The sequence below is a fragment of the Lemur catta genome, chromosome 3, assembly GCF_020740605.2.
Source record: "Lemur catta isolate mLemCat1 chromosome 3, mLemCat1.pri, whole genome shotgun sequence".
Classification (NCBI taxonomy): Eukaryota; Metazoa; Chordata; class Mammalia; order Primates; family Lemuridae; genus Lemur; species Lemur catta.
In genome coordinates, this window is record NC_059130.1 from 14,992,201 (window position 1) to 15,005,298 (window position 13,098).

The following is a 13,098-nucleotide window of genomic DNA, read 5'->3' on the forward strand; positions in this document are numbered from 1 at the left end:
ATGCTTTATGGTTTATAAAACTTTTTAAAGAGAATGCTGGAGAGACATAATTGTTAGTCCTGACTTGCACAGTTCTTTGCAAAGACAGCTGGTGTGTTATGGTGGGAAAGAAAACACAGGATTTGAAAGCCCTTTGCTAATTGTATCACCCCGCGAAAATGCTTTTGTTGTTTCTCTTACATTATTTGCTTATTTTTATCGTGAAAATGAAAGGGGCCCTTTTGTACTTTCCGTGTCCAAATAAATCACTTGAGATCCTGTTAAAATGCAGATCCTGATTCAGTAGGTCTGAATAGGCCTGGATTCTGCATTTCTTGCTCCCAGGTGATGCCAACACTTCTGATCTGGGGACCTGAACTATATCCCCTCGCAGGAAAGGAGAACAAAATCTTCCTCCAGGGGGTTGAAGAGAAACAGCTTAGAAAGTGCGGCAGAAGTGTGGGCTTATCAAAACAGCTTTAGTCAAAGATGACTACTGGTCACAAAAGATCAATTTTGATCTTTGGAAAAATTGAGAGTGAGAGAAGGGGGATAGAAGGAGAGAGGGAGGGAGGGAAGGAGAGAGACAGAGAGAGACAGACAGACACAGGGACCCAGGAAGCCCTGGACTGATCACTTCCTGGATTTCTCTGTGGAACAGCCACCATTGGTCTTACTAAGAGAGTCTGTGCTGCCCATTCTTGAGCCCACGCTGTTGAGGATTCTGTCGATTTCTCCTGGGATGTTCTGCTTTTCCTCGTTCTCAGTCTCCCGGTGGTAGAAGTAGTTGAAGTTGGAGACGATGACAGGCACAGGGAGGGCGATGGTGAGGACTCCTGCAATGGCACACAGAGTGCCCACAATCTTCCCCCCTGGGGTGGTCGGGCACATGTCACCATAGCCTACAGTTGTCATGGTGACCACTGCCCACCAGAAGCCATCAGGAATGCTAGAGAAATGGGACTCGGGCTCGTCTACCTCAGCAAAGTAGACTGCGCTGGAGAAGAGGATGACTCCAATGAAGAGGAAGAAGATGAGCAGCCCCAACTCCCGCATGGAAGCCTTCAGCGTCTGCCCCAGGATCTGCAGCCCCTTGGAGTGGCGGGAGAGCTTGAAGATGCGGAAGACCCTCACCAGACGGATGATCCTCAGGATGGCCAGGGACATGTTTTGCTGGGTGCTTGGCTCTGTCTGTTGGACCAGCTCTGTGATGAGAGCTGCAAAGTAGGGGATGATGGAGATGATGTCAATGATGTTCATGATGTTCCTGAAGAAGTCAGTCTTGCTGGGGCAGACCACAAACCGGAGCACCAGCTCAAAGGTGAACCACATGATGCAGGTAGACTCCACCATGAAGAAAGGGTCGGTGAACATGGTCTGGGAGAGGACCGTCTTGCTTGTGTTGAGGCTGGGATCTCTGACCACCTTCAGCTCCCTATCCTCCCGGAACTCTGGTAGCGTCTCCAGGCAGAAGATGGTGATGGAGATGACCACAACCAACACTGAGACCACGGCCACACCACGGGCAGCGCTGGAGCTCTCAGGGTACTCAAAGAGGAGCCAGAACTGACGGTGGATGTCATTGGTGGGGAGCGGTATTTCAGGGTCTTTGATGAAGCCTTCATCCTCTCGGAACTGGTCCATGGCCTCACTGCCCAGCTCATAGAAGGAGATCTCATCAGCAAAGACGTCAATAGGAACATTGGCTGGGCGCCGGATTTTCCCACCAGATTGGTAATAATATAGAATTCCATCAAAACTGGGCCGGTTCCGGTCAAAGAAATACTCATTTCTCATGGAGTCAAAGAACTGCATCCTTTTCTCTGGGTCTCCTAGGAGGGTCTCTGGGAACTGATTGAGGGTTCTGAGCTGGGTCTCAAACCGCAGCCCAGCAATGTTGATGATCACCCTCTGGTTTCCTTCATTCCAGACCACTGGCTCAGGCCCCGGGGGGTCAACACAGTCTCCTGGGAGCTTGGAGAAGGCAGTCTCATGGTTGGTGCTGTCGCTGATGAGGATTCTCCAGTTGGAGAAGGGGCTGCTCCCAGGCCGGCCTTTTGAGCTGGCTGGGTCGAAGTCTGTGGCGTAGCCTGGCTCTTCCTGGATTTCATCTGAGTTATCAAAATTGACCAGAGCAACCTCCATTTCCTTCCAGCCACACACATCCATTCTAGGGGAGTCAGGGAAGAAGCATGAAGATCCTCAGTCCTCCCTGTCTGCTGTGAGCTGCGGAGAAGAAGTTCATTAAACAGGAGCCAGGGTGAGACACAGCTGGCTCTTGGTTATAGAGGTAAGGTATACCAACGGAGTAAATGATGACTTACTTTTAGCTTGGGAAGGAACATCATGGTTGTTTTGGCAACATTCTTCCCTTAAAGTCAATTCGTACCTTCTGAGTTTGCACACACTAGTAACTAGAAGAAATTGCAAAGAAGGAGCCTGGCTGAGACGGGAAACTCTCCCCAGGGAAAATCTCCACCCACGCTGGCAGAGAGGGCCACAACACAAGAAGCTAACATTCTTTAACATAAAAAGTATGATTTTGTGTTGGTATGAAGCCCTTTAGTCTACCCGACATGTTTCCATGCCCAATCTCATCCATAACACCTTTCTTTCTCTCCCACCAACAGCCAGATCCTCATACATCCTTTTGGTCATATCTTCCAAATACATCTAGAGTCCAATCATCCCATATCACTTCCCCACTGCCTCTTGGATCAAGTGGTGGGTGGTGCGTGTGGATCCATGAACCCAGCTGGGATCTGCGGGGAAGGAAGGACAGAGATTGGGGGCTGGGGGGCCAATCAACAGTGTCCTATCAACCACCCCTCATCCGGAAGTAACTCCCAGGGTTGTTTTGAAGGTACTTCAAATGAGTTAACGTATATAAAATGCTTGGTGGAAAGATTGCTGTGTTATAGCTACTGTTGTTTTTGATAACTTCCCCATATACCAGGAACTTTTAGAAACCACTAGCCATTGGAATTTTTTTGGCCTGAGTCCAAGATGTTCATGGTGAATGATTTCATTCTGAAAAACCATTTTGGGTGGGACGTAAGTAGTTGGTTGTGTGTGTGTTGGAAGTGAGTGGGGTTAGGGGAGCATGCTCGGTGGGTCTGGATATCTGCAGACATAGACTAGTTTTCCTTCCTCAGGTTCACTCTGGCTTCACTGGCGATTTAAGAACATTGAAGCCAGGCAGACTGGTGGAGGGTGGGAGAAGAGTAAGGTGCCTAGCCTGAGGCAAAATCTGTAGTGGTCACAGCCTTGGGGTAGTCTCATTTACAGGTGACAGGCTCTCCTGCAGTGTATAGTGTCGTCTTTTCAAAGTTATTTCATATTCACTTCTCTCACTCGATGACAGTAATTGTGTGAGGCTAGAAGATGTTATCTCTGTTTTACAGATGAGGAGACTAAGTCACAGGGGCCAAGTGACCTACCCAAGACCACACAACTGGTGTTACAGAGCCCTGACCTGAACCCAGTCATGGCTTCCTGGCCCAGGGCCTTTCCCTCTGGACCATGGGGTCCCTGCTGAGGTCTTGTGGGCAGCTGCAGGCTAGGGCCACAGAGCTGTGAGGGCTCAGAACTCCTTCCTCTCCATGCCCTTTTCTCAGTTCAGGTGCCATGTGTTGGGGGACGAGCTCAGGTGTGGTCAGAGGGCAGACTGAATCCCACCTCTTAGATGCGTGGCCTTTGCTAGCTGCCTGACTTCACGGAGCTGCAGCTTGCTCAGCTGTGGAATGGGGAAGGATGTACCCACTGCTGCACGTCAGGTCTGTCTTGCCACGTGATGCTTGGTGAGCCACAGGGTGGCTGGAAGGCAGGGTGGAGCAATGGTTAAGAACTTTGAGAATAGGGCCAGTCGACCTAAGCTGAAATCCTGGCTGCGCAGCTGATAAACCCTGCAGAAATGTTAGCTATTCCCCCACAGCGATGTTCGTGATGACTTAGGGGCCTTGCCTGGAGCCAGGCGATGTGGACCTGGGACTTATCTTGTGGCTTCAGAGTGACGCTTTCTCCTTTGGGGTCTTGGCTCTGGCGGTGCCCCCTGATTATCACCTTCCTGGTGTGAATCCTGTTCTACTTTCTGAAAAGAAGATACCAGCAGTGAGCAGGGGTGGGGCTTTGGGGGCCACTTCCAGGCGGCTAGAGTGGCCCTTGTTAGGAGCCTTTTCTGGAAGCCAGAGGCGGAAGGTCTGTGGGGATTAGGGAGAGCTTCTTTGGCCAAATAATTGACTTTCTCTCCTGAGAGCTGAGCCATTTCCCTTCTCCCCTCCTCCTATTCTCCTCTTTGTGGCTTCCACCCCAGCTCAAGTGGCAGATAGGAGGGTGGCTGATGAGGGTCAGGTGGCGAGGTGGACAGCGTATCTTGTGGTCTACAGCAGTGTGGGGCACAGACGGCTCCTCGTGCCCCACTGGTCATTGTAGACAGAGGGAAAAGAAAATCAATCCTGGGGACAAGAGACCTGGATTGAGGTTCTGCCCCACCACTTAGCAGTTGTATATTTTTGAGCATATCACTGGGTTTTATGATCCTCAGTTTTCTGATCTATACAATGGGTAAAAATAATGGTAATTCCCACCTCAAAGATTATACTGATAACTAAGTAAGATAATACCAGTGAAAGCACTTTGTAAATTTTAAATTATTACAAAAATCTAAGGAATTAGCCTCTACACTCCCCTCACTTCCTCTCCACACGTAAAGCCAATATGACATGCTGTGGGCAGAAAGCACATCTTGTGTGTAGAATTGCAGGAGGGCTCTCAGCTCACTATCCTCCCTCTGCTCAGCCTGGTCCTGCCTCCCATACGCTTTCCTCCTCCCCATATTTCCTGTTCCTCTCTGCCCAGCTGGGGACCATTTGAGGTCCCCAAGGGGTCTTGCCTTGCCAGAGGAGCCTGCCCTGGCCAGTCCAGCTTGGAGACCCCTCCTCCCCTGTGCTCCCAGACTGCCTGAGTAGGTGCTCACTTCTGCACTCAGTTTGGAGTGCCAACTTCCACGGGGTCAGTGTTAGCTCTCCAGCTCTCTTGCGAGTTTTCAGGGTGCAGGACAGTGTTTTATAGAGTTTTTCCTATTGCCCTGCCTGGTCTTGGAGGGCAGGATTTGCCTCCGATCCCCACCTGCATCACCCCAGTGTCCAGCTCAAAGTGGCAGATAGGGGGCTGGCAGTTGAGAGTCAGGGTGGTGTAGGAGGTGGTGGGGCAGTGCCAAGTTCTAACCGTATTCCATGGATGTAGAGTGATTATTTATAAAGCACTTATTATGCAGGTGAATGAATGAATGAAAGAATTATAAGCTCAGGAGGGCAGGGACCATGTCTGTTTTGTGCACCACTGTGACTCTACAGAGAGAGCCCACCCAAAGTCTCAGTTACTCTCTGGTGAATGAATGAATGAATGATGAATGAATGAGGTGTGGCAGACTGGGCTCAGAGCCAGGGCACCTGCACTGCCTCTACTGTTTGTGATTACTGACTACTCGTATCACCTCATCCAGACCCTATGTTTTCATCTGTAATAGCCAAATATACAGAGTCAAAGAAGCTAGATGGAAAAGGGTACGCATGTAGAATAATCCCATTTATATGAAATCCTAGACAATGCAGACTAATCTAGAGTGACAGAAAAGCAGGTGCCCGGGAATAGGGGTGGGGAGAGCGAGGGCAGAATTACAAAGGGCTTGAGGGAACTCTCTCAGGGGTGATGATTGTGCCTCTTAGCTTGATCCTGGCAATGGTTCCACAGGTGTATGTATACACATGTCAAAACTCATTGAGTTGCATACTTTTAAATCTAGCATGCCTCATTTTACCCTGATAAATCTCTAAAAGAAAAGGCAAGCAAGCAAACAAAAAAAGGGAATAAAAGTGCATGGTTTGGCATGAATTCCTCAAGATTTTGGTGAAGGAAACGATACGGGGCTGCTTGTAACTGTGCAGTCACGTGGAAGGGGGGTTATGTGCGTAGTACACACGGATGGTGCCCAGCACTGTGCCCATCCTTACTGCAGGGCTCAGCAAATAGTTTGGAAAGAGCGAATGCACCCAGAGCCCAGAGACTACCCAGCAGGGCTGTACCCTTGCAGATCAGTCCACGGAGACCCTACCCTCTCTCAGAAATGTGCACAGTGTCAAGGCAGCCCCTGGCCATGGCAGGCTGGCTCCCCTCACCTTCATGCTTGGCATTGCATCTGTTTGGTGGCAGGAGAGAAGCAGCTGCCTGCACTGGGAAATATTGGCTTTTCTGGAGAGGTTTCACTCTACTCTCAATAGGCCTTTGTACTGTAATTACTATTTTATGGGAGTCAGGATTAGGGTTGGTTCTGCTCCTTGGACTCACAGCCTGGGCCGCCCTCCTCCCCACCATGCCCTGGGAGGAGACGGATGCTCTGGGTGGGGTGAGTCACCCCGGGGAGGATGGAGCTGCAGAGCTGGGGGTGTGCGGGGGCCGGCTCCCAGCACAGCACGCAGGGGCCTGGAGTCTGCTCTGCTTGCTGCATGCAAGGTTCTTGATCACTTCCCCTCTGAGTCTCAGGTCTTTTCATCTGCCCAGCACTCCAGGGCCTCGATAGAACTGCCATTATTCGAGGCTGAATTCTCACCCATAACTGAAGTGATCATCATTTTCAAGAGTCTTCTACAGTGTCTGATTCCACTTGTAATCTCTGTGCTTGCCTGGCACAGTGCAAGATGGTGGACTGGGTTAAAACAGAACCTCTTTTCCCTCTGAAATAGCCCGTGCTTTCCTCCCTCCGGGCCACCGTGTGTGCAGGTCCCCACACCTGCGTGCTTTACTGCTAACCTCCTGTGAAGGTGAAGCTTTCCCGGAGTCCAGGTGAAGGCACTCTTGCCCCCTGAACACCCCCTGGAAGTTTGTGTACATTTCTCTTTGGGCACTTTGTTCGGTATATGTTTTATCTCCCAGGGCTTTGTCACCTTGGGGCCCTCAGTGTCTGGCACATGGGAGCAGGCTGGCCCCCGCCCCCTCTCTGTACCCACGAGGTATGTGGCCGAGGACTCCGAGTTCTTCGCCTCTAAATGGGTCTAGTCATCCCTTTCATCTGGGCTCTTGGGGGCAAGAGTGAGATAATGTTATGTTATGTGTAGCACCTGGCAAGTAGTAGGCATTTCGTAGATGGGAGCTGATCTCTTTTGGGAAGCCTTCCCTGCCCACGTGGCACGGATCACAGCCATCCCAGCTGCCCCCGTGCTCTGTAGCCCTTCATGTTAGCACCCAGGCTGAGGATGAGGATTTGTGGTGTGGGTGGCCTTTTTCTTGCCGGCAGGGCCTTGGGTGGCTCAGCCCTGTGCTTCTCCCAGAACAGACCTTCTGGAGACGTCTGTGATTAGTGCCAGGGCTGTGGGTCTGGCTTTTTTAGGCCACAGAGCCGTGCTAAGCAGGCAGTGTCCGGAGCCCGTCCCATGGACTTTCCCCACAGGTCGCCTTTGGTTGCCTAGCAACCCCAACACCTCCTACGCATTCAGGTGCGGCAGCAGCTGTTCCTGAGTCAGAGAATTGTTGAAAGAAGGCATCATGCAAAGACAGGTGTGTGACTGCTTCAAGGGATGGGGAGGTCAGATGTCACAGGACTGGGAGCAGGTGGGGGGACAAGGGGACCAGCAGGTGGGACCTGCGTAGGGGTAGGATCCCTCTCCCGTTGAGAGGATGAGTTGAAGGCAGGCCACACGTGCAAGGCTGACCGTGGTGCTGCTGACGGCTGGACAGAAGAGGGCGCTGTTGTCCGCTGGAAGCAACCCGTGGGCCACGGTACCCGTTCCTTCCGTCTTTGGTGCCGGCCCCTTCACCTCTTAGAGCCAGGGGCCTCCCTCAAACCTGCCCCTCAGCCAAGCCCCGTCTCTTCGGTTCACCCTGAACCACAGGTCCAGCCTCAGGAGCCGAAAGAGTGTCGATTCTGTTCCTTTCTGCCTCACCAGTGCTCAGGATTATGTTACCCCACTCTCCAAAGCACTCAGTTTCCCCCACTGCGGAATGGGAAGATGGAGTCTTAGGCAAGACTTGCTGGCTCTGCCGCCCCGCCTAGCCCTCCTGGTCCCTGGCAGAGGGGTAACCCCAAGCACCCAGCTCCCCCAGCCCCTCCGAGGGAAGGCAGGGGTGGAAACGGCAGCCTCAGACGCAGAGGCGGAGCTGGAGGCTGAGAGCGGCGCCCTGCCAGGAGACCTGGATTTAGTGGGGACAGCAAAGGTGGCCAGCAGGCTGGATGGGGGTGGGGGTGGCTCCCCACGGCAGGGAGTCGCCCCTCAGCCAGCCTGAGACATGCTGTCCAACCTGGTCAGGAGCACAGGCTCTGGGGGCAGATGGGAGGGCAGCTCTCAATCCTGGATGGGCCACTTACTGTCTGTGTGACCGAGGATGAGTTACTTATGCTCCATTCCCTTAAGGTTCCTCATCTTTAAAGCGGCCTTCCTAGTACGTGCCTTGTGAGTTGGTGGTGACGAGGTGCTGCCAAACAGAAAGCACGTAGCCCAGTGCCCAGCAAATGCTGGTGGTTAGTATCAGCTGTGGCACTGGCAGGGACGGCCATTTCTCTCTTCCCCGTCCTGTTACTTGTAATCGTGTGAGTCACGCCCTCGCTGGTTGGCAGCCAGGCCTTTCAGAGGCTGCACCTGCTCATGCCGAGCCTGCTGGGGCAGGCATGGTGGTCAGTGCGGAGAAGGCCACGGGGGCAGGTGTCCCTGGGGCCAGCAGAGGCCGCCTGTGACTTGTACGGCCCGTGCTCTCTGCCTCTCTGCCTGCGGTGAAGCGGCTGTCCCCTGTCCTGCTGTGTGGGGCGAGGTGATCGCTCCAGTTACCCACACTCATGCAGATCACCCGATCCCACCCAGGATTTGAGGCTCACCATATCCCCCAAGGTAGGCAGAGATATTATCCCCATTTAACAAGGAAACTGAGGTCCAGAAAGGTGTGTGACTGGCCCAAGATCCTTCTTCAGCCATGAAGTTAGGACGTTGTGACTCACACCTAAGTTTTCTAGTTCCAGACTCAACATTCTTCCCTCTCTTGTGTGGTCCCACAATAGCAGATCCACTTCCACGTGTGGCCTGCTCCCTCCCAGCCAGGGGCTGTGCCTGGGACACACACACACACACAGACACAACACAGACATAGCCGCACACACGCAGATAGCCACACACAGCTACACAAACAGACACTCTCAGGCACACACCCGAATGGCTGCGCGTGCCTTCTCATGCCAATAGTCGCAGACGTACCTGCTGCACATAAAATTACCCAGACACCTGAACACACGAGGTACTCCTGTTCAAATCTGCAGACACACACGAGTGGATTCCCGTGCACAAGCTTGCAGCCCCTCACACCGCCCACGCCGCACAGATGTTTCTGTGCCAGGTGTACCCGGACACCACCCCCTTCTCCCCTCTGGTCTCTCTGTCTCTTGGAACAGGGGAATGTTCTGTTACTCGGAGCCAATGAAAGAAGACAAGGAGGGCTGGAGGGGCTCAGAGCGCCGGTCACGTGGCTCTCTTCCTTGTTAGTGTGGCGATGGGCACAGCGTGGGCAGCCTGTCTCTCCATGTGAGGACTGCTCAAGGACAAAGCTATCTTCCTAAAGGGACAGAATGATGAGGGCAAGAGCTTTTTCATTTAAAACCCGAGCAGCAGCCGTGATGCTGAAAAGAGTGATCACAGTGTAATTCATTCCTGCAGGAATAGGAGGGCTTACAATTTAACTGCTATTAACTGTGGAGACTGGAACAGCTGCCTCCCAACATTGGGGGAAATACTTTTGCTGGGAAGCCAGCTGGGAGGCAGGACTCCAGGGGCCTCTTCCTGGACCTCTTGCCCTGGTACACCCTCAAGGCCCCATATTGCCCTTCTGCTTGCCCTGGAGAGGAGGATGCACCCGCCTCTGCTGGCAATGTGTGCAGGAGATAGGCGAGACCACGAGAGAAGTCTAAGAAGTCATGGCCCGGGAGCCTGAGTAACTTCCTGCAGGTTCTACCTGTCCGTGGCTGTATTTGGGGGCTGGTTCCACCAGTGCCTGCACCTCCAGCCATGCAGCTTCTGCTTGAGTCTGTCCCTGGGTGTTTACCCCTGGGTGTTGGGGAGTGGAAAGCTCCTCGTGGTTTTGGGCTGGTTCTCTGCAGAGTTCTGGGTGTCGGCCATGCCCATGCAGGCCCTTGGGGAGCTGCAGAGCCAGGAGGGCTGTTGCAGAGAGCTGGGGCCGAGCCAAACACTCTCCACACACTCACCTGCCCTGTCCTCAAACAGGTCCCAGTACAGCCTCCCACTCTGCATCTGCTGCTGCTCCCCGGGGGTTGGGACAGAGCCCCCCAGAGCTTCCTCCTCGGCCAGCCCAGCTCAGCCGCAGGTTGGGGGTTGGGGAAGGGCAGATAAGTAGTAGTGTGCTGGGGTTTTTGTTCCTGCAGCACCTCTCCTGCCCACCCACAACAATGTGGGTTTGTTTTTTAGCCCTACCCAGGAATATAAGAAGGAATGATTTTTAGATAAAATTGTAACATGGGGAACATTTCTATTTAACCCTCTACTCTTGCCACCTTGCCCGCAGCCACCAATTTTCACGAAGCCAGTTTATTCCTGGAGAGAGAGCGCTATGTGGAGTCAGCAGACATAAGTTCAGGTTCGCTTCTGCTTCTCACTAGCTGTGTGGCTTTAGGGGAGTCACTTTAGCTTGCTAAGTTTTAGTTCCTTCATCTTTAAAACAGGCGTGAAATCCTCTGCTCTGCCTACCCACCCCTGCCACCCCAGATGTAAGGAAGGTTCTTATCCATCTGTGTTGAAGGAATGTGAGACAACAGATGTCAGAATGCTCGTGAAAACACACGGCGTAGAGAGTCACCGTCCCCGGGCCAGGTCTGCCCACCCAATGAGGAGCCTTTCGGAACTAAGGTGCAAGATGCTTGCAGCTCCCCACCCCCCAAATCCGTGCTATACCTCACCTTCACACAACTCCATGACTTCTGACGTATTTTCCCATTCATGTTTTCATAACCCTCACAACAGACCTAGGAGATGGGCAGAACCACTATTACTGTCCCCCTTTCACAGATGAGGAAACTGAGGCCCGGAGCAGTGGTGGGGGTAAGTGGTAGTGCAGGGACCTGACACTCCTTTGTCTGATTCTAAGCCCAGAGCTCACCTGGTGCTGCCGGGCAGCCTCAGTCAAGGCTAGGGATGCTGCACTCTCTAACCATCCCTGATTTTCTCAACAACAGGCTGCAATTCATTGTTGACAAATTTACGTTAACTTCTAAACTGGCCTCATCCCCTCCCCTCCCCACTCCATCCTCCCAGGAGGTGGTTTATTTAGCGTGGTGGTTATAAGCATTGACTCTGGAGCCAGCAGGCCTAGGTTTGCAATCCCAGCTCTGTGACCAGCTAGCCCTGTGGCCCTGAGCAAGTCACTTAATCTCTGTGCCTCAGTTTCTTCATCTGTAAAATGGGGAGGCTGTATCACAGGGCTGTCGAGATGATCAAAGGAGTGAATGTAAAACATTAGAACAGCACCAGACGCATAGCGAGTGCCGTATAAAAAGTTGGTTATAGCGTATGTAGGGGCCTGGCCTGGCTGCCTGGGGGAATAGTGGCCTCGCCCTGGCCAGGTTTTGAGAGCATAACCGGAGCCTTCCTTTGGTGCCCTGTGATTGTCTGAGCTCTCTGTGACTTCTCCTTCCCCCAGGGTGCGCCCCAGTCTGGATCTCTGCCCAGGTAAAGGACTCCTTCTCCCTGCCCTTCACACTCCATCAGTTTCCAAAGCCCGTGGGATCTGCCTCCAGGAGGTCCCATGTCCCTGTCCTACCCCTCCCCTCCCTCTCTGTCACTGCCAACCTGTTCAGACTTCACCCCTTGCCTCGATTGCTGCTGTGGCCTTCCCAGTCCTTCTTGTCCCTCCCATGTGGCTCCCAGGGTGCTCCTCCTCACAGCCAGGGTGGATCCAGTCTCCCCTGCTCAAGGCCTCCCATGGACCCCTCCACAACCCGGCCTGGCACGCATCCTGTGTGTGCCTCTGTGTCCCACGCTGTGGGACCCCAGCCTCATCGTCTCTCTGCAGCCAACTCTAGGCTCCATCAGGAAGTGGTGGGGAGTGTGCTTGGCCCCTGCTCCGGCTGGCAGTCACCCACGTACCTTCTCCCTTGCCTCCCTTTCCCTGCATGGGGGGGCAGGGGCACGGAAGCATGTCCCTTGGCTAAGTGTTGCCACTGAACAACAAAATGCTAAAAGCCAGCCTCTCCTTTCTGCAAACACCCCCAATCTTGAGGTATTTTCTTGACGTCACTTCCCTATAGAACCACCCCGTAGCTATGTTCCAGCATTTATTAAGCTGTATGACCTTGGGCATGTTACTTAACCTCTTTGTGTCTCAATTCCCTCACCTATAAAGCAGGGGTAATAATGATGTCTACAGAGTGATTTGGGGCAAGGATTCGTATCCTTGTGTCACCCCAGTACCTAGTATGTTGCCTGGTGCCAGGAGAACCTCTGAAGATATTTGTTGAATAATTCATTGATTGGTACGCAAAAGCATGAGCTGTGAAACAAGGCACTGTTGGTGGAATTGCAGGCATGTGCCCCTGGGAGTGGGGTGGGCAGCGGGGGCTGCCTGTGTGCCCAGCAAAATACCACAGAGGTTCTGTTGTCCCAGCTGAAGTTCTGCCTTTGGCTTCTAGGCCTGTTCTGCTGTTGGCTCTTATGCGGGGCATTGAGCAGAGGACTGATAGTTGGGCTCTGGGGCCTCTTTAAACCCCAAGAAGGCTCCAGAACTTCTGGAGCAGAAATGGGCAGCTATGCTTTCTTCTGGTGGGAACACAATGCCCAGACTGAGGTGGGGGCTGAAACCGGTGTTCCTGGAAGGCTCGAGGCTAAATGAGCTAGAACGTGGACCACAGGATAATGTGTCTCCCTACGAACATGCCAGGAGGCGAGCCAGTCTGGCAATCGGGTTTCCCCAGAATGCTTCAGGAACTCGAGGAGAGAGACACTTGGGGCCCTTCGATATGGCAGTCAAGATCCAGTGGCAGAAACTGAAGTTTGGGTCAAAGGAAAATGGCCAAGAACTCACCAGCAGCAGAGTGGAGGAGCAGGTGTGCCTTCCTCGGCCTGTGTGGGTCTCGGG

The 13,098-nt window shown here is 53.0% G+C and overlaps 1 protein-coding gene across 1 annotated transcript; it reads right to left on the bottom strand.

The window, feature by feature from the left end:
- Positions 1-570: 570 nt before the first annotated feature.
- KCNA10 (potassium voltage-gated channel subfamily A member 10) lies at positions 571-2,525 on the bottom strand. The gene has a single exon (XM_045546761.1). It carries the CDS (start codon positions 2,146-2,148, stop codon positions 613-615), a length of 1,536 nt encoding a protein of 511 aa, XP_045402717.1. The 5' UTR covers positions 2,149-2,525; the 3' UTR covers positions 571-612.
- Between the last annotated feature and the right edge of the window lie 10,573 nt (positions 2,526-13,098).